This window comes from Pholcus phalangioides, unplaced genomic scaffold, assembly GCF_987345545.1.
Source record: "Pholcus phalangioides strain wild (caught in Gottingen) unplaced genomic scaffold, Ppha-v1.0 ptg000019l_1, whole genome shotgun sequence".
NCBI lineage: Eukaryota > Metazoa > Arthropoda > Arachnida > Araneae > Pholcidae > Pholcus > Pholcus phalangioides.
Genome location: NW_028301612.1, coordinates 9224424 through 9237105, shown reverse-complemented (window position 1 = coordinate 9237105; position 12682 = coordinate 9224424). Strand labels below are relative to the sequence as shown.

At 37.3% G+C, this 12682-nt stretch overlaps 1 protein-coding gene across 2 annotated transcripts in view; it reads right to left on the bottom strand.

The window, feature by feature from the left end:
- Positions 1-11971, bottom strand: part of LOC149071199 (lachesin-like) — a 314623-nt gene extending 302652 nt beyond the window's left edge. The window contains exon 1 of one of the 2 annotated variants that reach the window (XM_089248197.1): positions 11584-11971. In XM_089248197.1, the coding sequence (XP_089104323.1) occupies positions 11584-11680 (97 nt within the window). In that variant the 5' untranslated portion in view covers positions 11681-11971. The remainder of the gene's footprint in view (positions 1-11583) is intronic. The other variant, XM_089248196.1, reaches the window with a different exon arrangement.
- Positions 11972-12682: the final 711 nt, after the last annotated feature.

Genomic DNA, 12682 nt, shown 5'->3' with positions numbered 1-12682 from the left:
GAGCCGAAACGCGTCGACCATTCGACCAGTGTGATTTATTTGTCTTAAAAACGTGGCAATTTTTGTGTAAATTAAAACCAGGCAAAGTTACTCATTTTTTGTGATAATATTTTAGCCCAACGTGTGCTTTCTTTTTCATACTACGTCCGTTGATTCCTGGGACTTCGCCAATATGAACTCGATCAACCAATTTTGTGCCCTCCGTATCAAGAAACTCCGGATTCTTAACAAGATTGCATTCCTGAAACGTTGCAGAGATCACAAGGTAATGCCACAATTTTTACAAGTTTTTTCCAATCAGCCTGTTTCCGTTCGCATCAAACGCAACCTTTTCAATTGTCGACTTGCAATTTTGCGATCGATCATCCATGGTCACCGTCGCAATCTTGCTAAAATTGAATTGGATTTGTACAAACTGCATCTCTCTCTCGCACATTCTCGTGATGATTTCGCCCAGCTTGACGCAAGATCGTTCCACCGGGCACTTCACGTGTATCGCCAACATCAAGAAATTTTGGATAATAAGTTCACTCAGCTTCTTGCAAGAAGTTCTTCGAAAAAAAGTTCTCATAAATTTTCTGACTTCTCGAATGCTCCAAAAGTTGTCAATCTTTCGAGTGAAACATTGTCTGGTGCCCATTTGAAAGTACTTGAATACGGACTTAATTTTGCATCACCTAGGCCTCATTTTTGTCCTACAAAACTTCTTGCGCCCATCGAACGGTCATTCCTCAACAGTAAAATTTCTCCTGATCAGAAAGAATCTCTTCGGCACTTGGTTTCCTCTTCAGTTTCGGCCAATCGAAAAACCATTTCTTCACCATTTGAGAAATCTGAGATCTCTGCCATTCGAGAACTAAAAAGAAACAACAATATTTTCATCACTCAAGCTGACAAAGGTGGCCAAATTGTTGTACTTGATAAATCCATGTATCAAGAGTCGGTTGAAAAATTAATTAGCGATGGACCATATACTTGTCTCAATACGGATCCAGCTCCTACCCTTCTAAAACTGGTTCAAAAGAAAATCAATCAGACTCCCATTCTACATTCTTCGACCAAGAAACGCATCTTTCCATCCGCCGCAAACTGCGGGAGACTTTATGCTCTTCCAAAAATACACAAACCTTCATTTTCAGTAAGACCTATAATTTCTTGCATTGGATCACCTACGCATCAACTTGCTAAATTTCTCGTTGAACTTTTGTCCCCTCTCTGCAAAAAACATCGTTTCACAGTAAAGAATTCCTCAGAATTCGTTTCCATCATCCGCAGCATTCAACCAGATAACGCTACAATGATTTCCTTCGATATCAAATCCATGTTTACTAACATTCCCATCAGCGGTGCAATTTCTTTCCTGAAACAACGTCTGCAAGAATTCCACTTCTCCTCGATTGAAATCGAAGAAATATGTCAACTCACCCAACTTTGTGTATCGCACAATTATTTTTCAGTGTTTGGAAAGTTTTACCGCCAAACAGAAGGTCTTGCCATGGGCAACCCACTCTCGCCTATCCTCTGTGACATATATATGGATTTTTTCGAAACAAAACTTTTGGAAACCCACCACTTCAAACTTTGGATCAGGTATGTTGATGACACATTCACTTTAGTTGATGAGACTGATGTCAATGTCACTGAGTTATTCAATTTTATGAATTCTATTGACCCACATATTGAATTCACCTATGAAATGGAAAAAAATAATATACTGCCTTTTCTCGACGTGCTCATTAAAAAGACAGACACTGAATTTCATACATCTGTGTACCGTAAGCCATTCGCTATCTCCATGCCACCTCATGCAAAATCCTTTCATCCTCCCAATCAGAAACTTTCGGCATTTTCTTCTTTTGTTCATCGAGCACTAAAACTTTGCAGTGATTCAGCCTCCCTCCAGAATGAACTCAATATCCTTCGTGACATCGCTTCTAATCGGGGTTTTTCACCTTTTATCATCGACAAGGTCCTCAGAAAAATGACCCAGACATGCACCACGAACCTGCTCCCAGCTGACTCAAAACAGTTTTCTAATACCGTTGTTCTTCCATTCGTTTCTTCAAGTTTCATGATCTCTTCTATCTTCAAGAAATTTGACTTCCATACAATATTCCAGCCAACAAATATACTCACCTTTTCCCATCTGAAAGATCCTATCTCACCCTCCAAAGAATCTGGTATCTACTTCATCCCATGCAAGAATTGTGAAAATGGATATATTGGCCAAACTAGAAGAAATCTAAATATTCGAGTTCTCGAACACCGAAAGCATGTTGAGAAGGGACGGACGGATAATTCGGCTATTGCCCAACACTGCTGGCAACATTCACATCATTTTGATTTTGACAAAGCATTTGTTTTTAAAAAAGCAACACACAATTCGGAATTGAATTTTCTCGAGGGATACTTCATCAGAACATGCCAGAATTTCCTCGTTAATGATGGAAGAAACACACCACCTATTTCGTCAGCTTGGACAGGCTTTATTAACCTCAGTCGTGAAAAAACTTTCAACACTTTACAACAGATGGCTCCCCAATTCGCATCCAAAGACCACTCGGACGCAGCAAATACAAAGGCGAACTCTTCGGACGACCAGACGTAAACATCACTCTTCATTCGTGTGAGTTCTGACCACGAGGTCCTGATGACGGCTCTCCATTGAAGAGCCGAAACGCGTCGACCATTCGACCAGTGTGATTTATTTGTCTTAAAAACGTGGCAATTTTTGTGTAAATTAAAACCAGGCAAAGTTACTCATTTTTTGTGATAATATTTTAGCCCAACGTGTGCTTTCTTTTTCATACTACGTCCGTTGATTCCTGGGACTTCGCCAATATGAACTCGATCAACCAATTTTGTGCCCTCCGTATCAAGAAACTCCGGATTCTTAACAAGATTGCATTCCTGAAACGTTGCAGAGATCACAAGGTAATGCCACAATTTTTACAAGTTTTTTCCAATCAGCCTGTTTCCGTTCGCATCAAACGCAACCTTTTCAATTGTCGACTTGCAATTTTGCGATCGATCATCCATGGTCACCGTCGCAATCTTGCTAAAATTGAATTGGATTTGTACAAACTGCATCTCTCTCTCGCACATTCTCGTGATGATTTCGCCCAGCTTGACGCAAGATCGTTCCACCGGGCACTTCACGTGTATCGCCAACATCAAGAAATTTTGGATAATAAGTTCACTCAGCTTCTTGCAAGAAGTTCTTCGAAAAAAAGTTCTCATAAATTTTCTGACTTCTCGAATGCTCCAAAAGTTGTCAATCTTTCGAGTGAAACATTGTCTGGTGCCCATTTGAAAGTACTTGAATACGGACTTAATTTTGCATCACCTAGGCCTCATTTTTGTCCTACAAAACTTCTTGCGCCCATCGAACGGTCATTCCTCAACAGTAAAATTTCTCCTGATCAGAAAGAATCTCTTCGGCACTTGGTTTCCTCTTCAGTTTCGGCCAATCGAAAAACCATTTCTTCACCATTTGAGAAATCTGAGATCTCTGCCATTCGAGAACTAAAAAGAAACAACAATATTTTCATCACTCAAGCTGACAAAGGTGGCCAAATTGTTGTACTTGATAAATCCATGTATCAAGAGTCGGTTGAAAAATTAATTAGCGATGGACCATATACTTGTCTCAATACGGATCCAGCTCCTACCCTTCTAAAACTGGTTCAAAAGAAAATCAATCAGACTCCCATTCTACATTCTTCGACCAAGAAACGCATCTTTCCATCCGCCGCAAACTGCGGGAGACTTTATGCTCTTCCAAAAATACACAAACCTTCATTTTCAGTAAGACCTATAATTTCTTGCATTGGATCACCTACGCATCAACTTGCTAAATTTCTCGTTGAACTTTTGTCCCCTCTCTGCAAAAAACATCGTTTCACAGTAAAGAATTCCTCAGAATTCGTTTCCATCATCCGCAGCATTCAACCAGATAACGCTACAATGATTTCCTTCGATATCAAATCCATGTTTACTAACATTCCCATCAGCGGTGCAATTTCTTTCCTGAAACAACGTCTGCAAGAATTCCACTTCTCCTCGATTGAAATCGAAGAAATATGTCAACTCACCCAACTTTGTGTATCGCACAATTATTTTTCAGTGTTTGGAAAGTTTTACCGCCAAACAGAAGGTCTTGCCATGGGCAACCCACTCTCGCCTATCCTCTGTGACATATATATGGATTTTTTCGAAACAAAACTTTTGGAAACCCACCACTTCAAACTTTGGATCAGGTATGTTGATGACACATTCACTTTAGTTGATGAGACTGATGTCAATGTCACTGAGTTATTCAATTTTATGAATTCTATTGACCCACATATTGAATTCACCTATGAAATGGAAAAAAATAATATACTGCCTTTTCTCGACGTGCTCATTAAAAAGACAGACACTGAATTTCATACATCTGTGTACCGTAAGCCATTCGCTATCTCCATGCCACCTCATGCAAAATCCTTTCATCCTCCCAATCAGAAACTTTCGGCATTTTCTTCTTTTGTTCATCGAGCACTAAAACTTTGCAGTGATTCAGCCTCCCTCCAGAATGAACTCAATATCCTTCGTGACATCGCTTCTAATCGGGGTTTTTCACCTTTTATCATCGACAAGGTCCTCAGAAAAATGACCCAGACATGCACCACGAACCTGCTCCCAGCTGACTCAAAACAGTTTTCTAATACCGTTGTTCTTCCATTCGTTTCTTCAAGTTTCATGATCTCTTCTATCTTCAAGAAATTTGACTTCCATACAATATTCCAGCCAACAAATATACTCACCTTTTCCCATCTGAAAGATCCTATCTCACCCTCCAAAGAATCTGGTATCTACTTCATCCCATGCAAGAATTGTGAAAATGGATATATTGGCCAAACTAGAAGAAATCTAAATATTCGAGTTCTCGAACACCGAAAGCATGTTGAGAAGGGACGGACGGATAATTCGGCTATTGCCCAACACTGCTGGCAACATTCACATCATTTTGATTTTGACAAAGCATTTGTTTTTAAAAAAGCAACACACAATTCGGAATTGAATTTTCTCGAGGGATACTTCATCAGAACATGCCAGAATTTCCTCGTTAATGATGGAAGAAACACACCACCTATTTCGTCAGCTTGGACAGGCTTTATTAACCTCAGTCGTGAAAAAACTTTCAACACTTTACAACAGATGGCTCCCCAATTCGCATCCAAAGACCACTCGGACGCAGCAAATACAAAGGCGAACTCTTCGGACGACCAGACGTAAACATCACTCTTCATTCGTGTGAGTTCTGACCACGAGGTCCTGATGACGGCTCTCCATTGAAGAGCCGAAACGCGTCGACCATTCGACCAGTGTGATTTATTTGTCTTAAAAACGTGGCAATTTTTGTGTAAATTAAAACCAGGCAAAGTTACTCATTTTTTGTGATAATATTTTAGCCCAACGTGTGCTTTCTTTTTCATACTACGTCCGTTGATTCCTGGGACTTCGCCAATATGAACTCGATCAACCAATTTTGTGCCCTCCGTATCAAGAAACTCCGGATTCTTAACAAGATTGCATTCCTGAAACGTTGCAGAGATCACAAGGTAATGCCACAATTTTTACAAGTTTTTTCCAATCAGCCTGTTTCCGTTCGCATCAAACGCAACCTTTTCAATTGTCGACTTGCAATTTTGCGATCGATCATCCATGGTCACCGTCGCAATCTTGCTAAAATTGAATTGGATTTGTACAAACTGCATCTCTCTCTCGCACATTCTCGTGATGATTTCGCCCAGCTTGACGCAAGATCGTTCCACCGGGCACTTCACGTGTATCGCCAACATCAAGAAATTTTGGATAATAAGTTCACTCAGCTTCTTGCAAGAAGTTCTTCGAAAAAAAGTTCTCATAAATTTTCTGACTTCTCGAATGCTCCAAAAGTTGTCAATCTTTCGAGTGAAACATTGTCTGGTGCCCATTTGAAAGTACTTGAATACGGACTTAATTTTGCATCACCTAGGCCTCATTTTTGTCCTACAAAACTTCTTGCGCCCATCGAACGGTCATTCCTCAACAGTAAAATTTCTCCTGATCAGAAAGAATCTCTTCGGCACTTGGTTTCCTCTTCAGTTTCGGCCAATCGAAAAACCATTTCTTCACCATTTGAGAAATCTGAGATCTCTGCCATTCGAGAACTAAAAAGAAACAACAATATTTTCATCACTCAAGCTGACAAAGGTGGCCAAATTGTTGTACTTGATAAATCCATGTATCAAGAGTCGGTTGAAAAATTAATTAGCGATGGACCATATACTTGTCTCAATACGGATCCAGCTCCTACCCTTCTAAAACTGGTTCAAAAGAAAATCAATCAGACTCCCATTCTACATTCTTCGACCAAGAAACGCATCTTTCCATCCGCCGCAAACTGCGGGAGACTTTATGCTCTTCCAAAAATACACAAACCTTCATTTTCAGTAAGACCTATAATTTCTTGCATTGGATCACCTACGCATCAACTTGCTAAATTTCTCGTTGAACTTTTGTCCCCTCTCTGCAAAAAACATCGTTTCACAGTAAAGAATTCCTCAGAATTCGTTTCCATCATCCGCAGCATTCAACCAGATAACGCTACAATGATTTCCTTCGATATCAAATCCATGTTTACTAACATTCCCATCAGCGGTGCAATTTCTTTCCTGAAACAACGTCTGCAAGAATTCCACTTCTCCTCGATTGAAATCGAAGAAATATGTCAACTCACCCAACTTTGTGTATCGCACAATTATTTTTCAGTGTTTGGAAAGTTTTACCGCCAAACAGAAGGTCTTGCCATGGGCAACCCACTCTCGCCTATCCTCTGTGACATATATATGGATTTTTTCGAAACAAAACTTTTGGAAACCCACCACTTCAAACTTTGGATCAGGTATGTTGATGACACATTCACTTTAGTTGATGAGACTGATGTCAATGTCACTGAGTTATTCAATTTTATGAATTCTATTGACCCACATATTGAATTCACCTATGAAATGGAAAAAAATAATATACTGCCTTTTCTCGACGTGCTCATTAAAAAGACAGACACTGAATTTCATACATCTGTGTACCGTAAGCCATTCGCTATCTCCATGCCACCTCATGCAAAATCCTTTCATCCTCCCAATCAGAAACTTTCGGCATTTTCTTCTTTTGTTCATCGAGCACTAAAACTTTGCAGTGATTCAGCCTCCCTCCAGAATGAACTCAATATCCTTCGTGACATCGCTTCTAATCGGGGTTTTTCACCTTTTATCATCGACAAGGTCCTCAGAAAAATGACCCAGACATGCACCACGAACCTGCTCCCAGCTGACTCAAAACAGTTTTCTAATACCGTTGTTCTTCCATTCGTTTCTTCAAGTTTCATGATCTCTTCTATCTTCAAGAAATTTGACTTCCATACAATATTCCAGCCAACAAATATACTCACCTTTTCCCATCTGAAAGATCCTATCTCACCCTCCAAAGAATCTGGTATCTACTTCATCCCATGCAAGAATTGTGAAAATGGATATATTGGCCAAACTAGAAGAAATCTAAATATTCGAGTTCTCGAACACCGAAAGCATGTTGAGAAGGGACGGACGGATAATTCGGCTATTGCCCAACACTGCTGGCAACATTCACATCATTTTGATTTTGACAAAGCATTTGTTTTTAAAAAAGCAACACACAATTCGGAATTGAATTTTCTCGAGGGATACTTCATCAGAACATGCCAGAATTTCCTCGTTAATGATGGAAGAAACACACCACCTATTTCGTCAGCTTGGACAGGCTTTATTAACCTCAGTCGTGAAAAAACTTTCAACACTTTACAACAGATGGCTCCCCAATTCGCATCCAAAGACCACTCGGACGCAGCAAATACAAAGGCGAACTCTTCGGACGACCAGACGTAAACATCACTCTTCATTCGTGTGAGTTCTGACCACGAGGTCCTGATGACGGCTCTCCATTGAAGAGCCGAAACGCGTCGACCATTCGACCAGTGTGATTTATTTGTCTTAAAAACGTGGCAATTTTTGTGTAAAATATATATATATATATATTTTTCAATTATGCCAGATTCCATCATTCATTTACGATAATTTTAATTGAACCTTGTTTACGGGTTACAAATCCCCATTCCTGTTTCTGGTATTAAGGCCACATGCGTTATCTCTGTTCTATAACATCTTCGCTGTCAAGGTCACTCAAAAGAGTGACAGCGCTGGTGCAGGGTGAATTTTTGAAAAAAATTTGTGTCTAAACAAACGCGTACGCTGCCGCCCCTTTAAAACTATCTCCGGTGCGCACCGAGCCCTTTGCACCCTCGCTTAAACCGCACCTGATCACGACGAAAGAAATAAAAATATGTACTCAGAATTAATAAAAGAAATAACACTTTCAGAAAGAAAAAACAATATTCTTCAATGATTCTCGATCCCTGTTGAAAAAGGGACCTGTTGGCCCATCCGTAGAGATATTGCTGAACATTACAGTGAGCCTTTATGAATCTGGGTAGCATCTTACAATGCACTAAATACCCGGTATAAGTTAGTGGTCACGGACACCATCGAAAGTTTTATTTTGGGTCACAATGTCTAAAATTTTGAAGACATGGGTTTAATATTGTATGACCAATTTGCTGAGGAAATTGTTATTATCTGCCCACATTAAATGCAACAATAATGCGCGTAAATGCAACAATAATGCAAATAATTACTCATAATTTTTGTAAAGTGCATAAAACATAGTGATCGGCACGGATATTTTCAATTATAGAGAATGCGAGAAGATATATGTTAAGTTGGAGACATATGCCACTGATAAACATGATTGAAATGATAGCTCGCATTAAGGAAACTTTAAAAATTGACGTGTATATGTTTCGGTAAATGTGATAAATGTGGTTATTATACATAATAACTGGTTATTATACATAATAACTGGTTATTATATGCGTACTTACCAAACATTTCGGTAAGTTTGCTAAATTTTCCTAAATTTATCATTTTTACCAGCGATTATACTTAGTACCCAAGCGTCATCGGTAGATTTGATATACTGTATTTCCCTAAATTAAGCTTTTACCAGTGATTATGCATAATACTTAAGAGTGTCGTGTCGTTGGTAAACATGATAAATCATATAATGTAAATGATATACTATGTATAATAATTCATACATGAATTTTGTCATTATATCGAGGTACGATAATAAAATTTGTTGTAATTGTATCGGGGTCCAAATATATCGATCACGCATTTTCTCTTTTGGTATATAGTAACTCGTACTCATATGACTCATTTGCAATTGTTTGTCATATTTAGCAAATTTAACAACGACACTTGTTTATTATGAATAATCACCGGTAAAAGTGATAATGTTTTCAGTATTTGTCAAATTTACCTACGACTTGCAGGCATTAAGGATAATCTCCGTTAAAAATTAAAATTTTTTTAGTATTTATCAAACTTACCAAGGCAATTGGTAACTATGAATAATTACCGCTTATCATGTATGATAACCGGTTTATCGCATTAACCGTAAAATATATATATATGCTGAAAATGATGAATTTCATCTTTTCACTGTATACATATACATAATTTACAGTAAAAGCGAAATGTCTCTCGACTGTCTGCTTCCGCTATCATTTTCCTCTCTCTACGAACTTCTGTTATTTACTTGCTTTTACAAAAATATTCATGAGAAATCCGATGCGTCGTGAAAATATTTGCACGGATTAATTCCACGATCCTTAAAGTTTTTCGAAACATTACTCCATTCACTCCTCTTTTATATCCGAATCGAAATATACACGAAACTCCGTCTCTTGATGTTTAACAAATTAAATTCACAGAAAGATTTCCTTGCACAAATAATGCGAACGGATGAAAATTTCATCGGTAATATTGTCTCGACATTTATTGTTAATATAATAAAACGATAGGACGTTATATTAAATATAAACAAACGATTTTAATGTTTCATTTCCCATGAAAAAAGGAATCTGTTTACCAGAAATTACTTATGATTATAAAAAAAATCACCTCGATTACAATAAACGTGAAACGTTTCTGTTAAGAATGTTAACAAATATTTCAAGGATTGTTGAAGTTGATGAAAATGTTATGTGTATATCAAGAAAAATCCCTTGATTTTATGGATTGTTCTAGTTATTATGAATTAATGATATCAGTGCTTATAATAAAACGTGGTGAGTATTATTCACTTATCATTAGCTGAACGTTATAGCATTAATGTTCATGGAATTATAGTAACGAATTAATTAAACTCAAATCATGCCAACGTATTTTGTTTCATTTACAGCTCACACAAATTTATACTTTAATTTCTATAATATCTATAGGACTTAAATAACTTTATGCTAATGCTCCAATGTCAATATACAGCTCCCTTTGTACTTTCTCAAAATAATTCTTATTATTATCCTAAATCTTTTTCTTCTATCTTTTTATTTTTCCCTTATGCCAACTCTAATATCTATTAATTATCGTTCAGAGAGAGAATGTCATATTGAATCCCATCAAGTTATATGATGGAATATTGATTTGAATATCGGTATTAAAATATGTCCGTTCTAGAATCATACTTAAATCATAAAAAAAAATCCTAAAATTTTTCATGCATAAATTCATAGTAATTTTCTTGGAGATAATTTCTTAATTCTGGGCTCAGATGGCAAAATGTCATATCACTTTTTTAGAACTTCAAAACGGCGAATTTGTAAATACTAGTTTGTCCATGTTAAAATTTTTTAAATAGTAGTTTAATGCACACGCAATACTGTGGCTTCTTGATTTATTACAATTTGCCCCCGTTGTTTTCTCATTAATAGAAAGAGAAAGACGAAATTTCACCACGACGAAATTTTCCAAAATTTTAAAGGACGAAACTCCGGAATGCCAATAACTAATTTTTTTGGAGAAAAGGACTTTAAAAACTTTGCCATCTGACCCAAAAGAATTAACGTATACGCTAAACACTCTATCAAACTTGTAGACCGGCATCTAATAAATGTCAATACGTATTAATTCAAAAAACAACAACATCGAATCATATTAGCTGTAGCTTCAAAAAGATTCTGTTATAGTTACAATGAATAAAAAAATAAACTATATTCGTGAAAATTGTAGTTATTTGTTGTAAAACCTATTTAATTTTATGAATATTTGATATTGTGAAATCCATTTCAAATAACCCATATAATTATTTTACAGTTCAGTTTTAGGTTTTTAATTAATCCTATCCTTCTAAATTCAATCATAATATAGTGGAATACACGCAATTTAATATAAATTTAGTTTATGAGATAAAACGCGACGACACTCATCTCTGTAACGATAATAACCTATAGATAAATACTATCAGAAAAAATTCTCCTGGAAAAAATTACAATTTTTAACAGAAACACGATAGTGTCGTAATTGAAATCTAAAGCAAATTGTTGATAGATTTTCTTGTCCTATAAAATCAACGAGTCATAATGAAACACACAGAGACAGGTATTTCGATGGTATTGCTACTCACCCTGAGCATATCCTTTAAACGGACAAAACAAAACTAAAGTCACAAAAGGCAGCAAAACCAAAGTCCAGCACGTGCGTTTGTCAAACATCGCAGTCATTGTCAGCGGTTTTTTTCGGCGGGATAAAAAACTTGTTAATAAAACAATAATAATATATAAAAAAAGTTTTCCAAATAGAATAAATATATATTATTTAGTTGAACTATAGACTTTTACAAGTTTGAGGAAGGCGCAGAAAAATTCGTGAGATATACAGAGAGAGAGAGAGCGCACTGTTTCACACACACAACACTTTCTAGTAAAGTTCCGAGCTGCACTAAGGACTTCGATCGAATAACCGTTTCGGGGTTGGCGCGCTGAGAAACCAAGGGCGGCAGAGTGAGCGTGTGCGAGAGTGTATATATGTGTGTGTGTGTTCATGTATATACGTATTCGAAGGCCTCCCCCTTTTATTTTCACGACAGAAAGAGAGTCGCTGCGAAAGCGCATGTCCGTTCGGTGTTTTAAATGCAACAACGGGACAGCCCTACTTTCCGTGATGAGAAAGAACACGGGCGATAAGTATACGTGTATGTGAAGTGAGAACTTTTACTGATCGCATCAGGACATTCACGCTCAACAGAAGTTTTCCCAAACTAGGATGTTATTGCTATCTATACATAAGAAGACACCGTCGAGAAGACGAAATAGCTTCATTTTTTTTTCCAAATTAAATTGATATTCTGCATATTCTAAATTAAAAGTGAAAAAGTGTATCAAAAAATGGAGAACATTTTAATTTTTGTGAAATCCAAATTCAGTGGACTTTATATTATCCGGTCATTCAGTCCCGTACGTCTAGTAATCCGGCGCTTTTTTTGGGCGGATTTTTTCCCCAGACATAAAAGAAAATAACATGTAACTGGATGTCATTACGTAGTTTATCTTACAGTGGAACTTCGGTTAACGAGCAATTCGCATAACGAGCAAAAATTACGTACAAATGTTGATTCGATTAACGGGCGATGATTCGCATCATGAGCAAAAACTTCACGCTTTGTTTATACGTATGTCGCACCACGGTCATTTTCTACAAACGAGGGCTAATTAGACCGGGAGTTA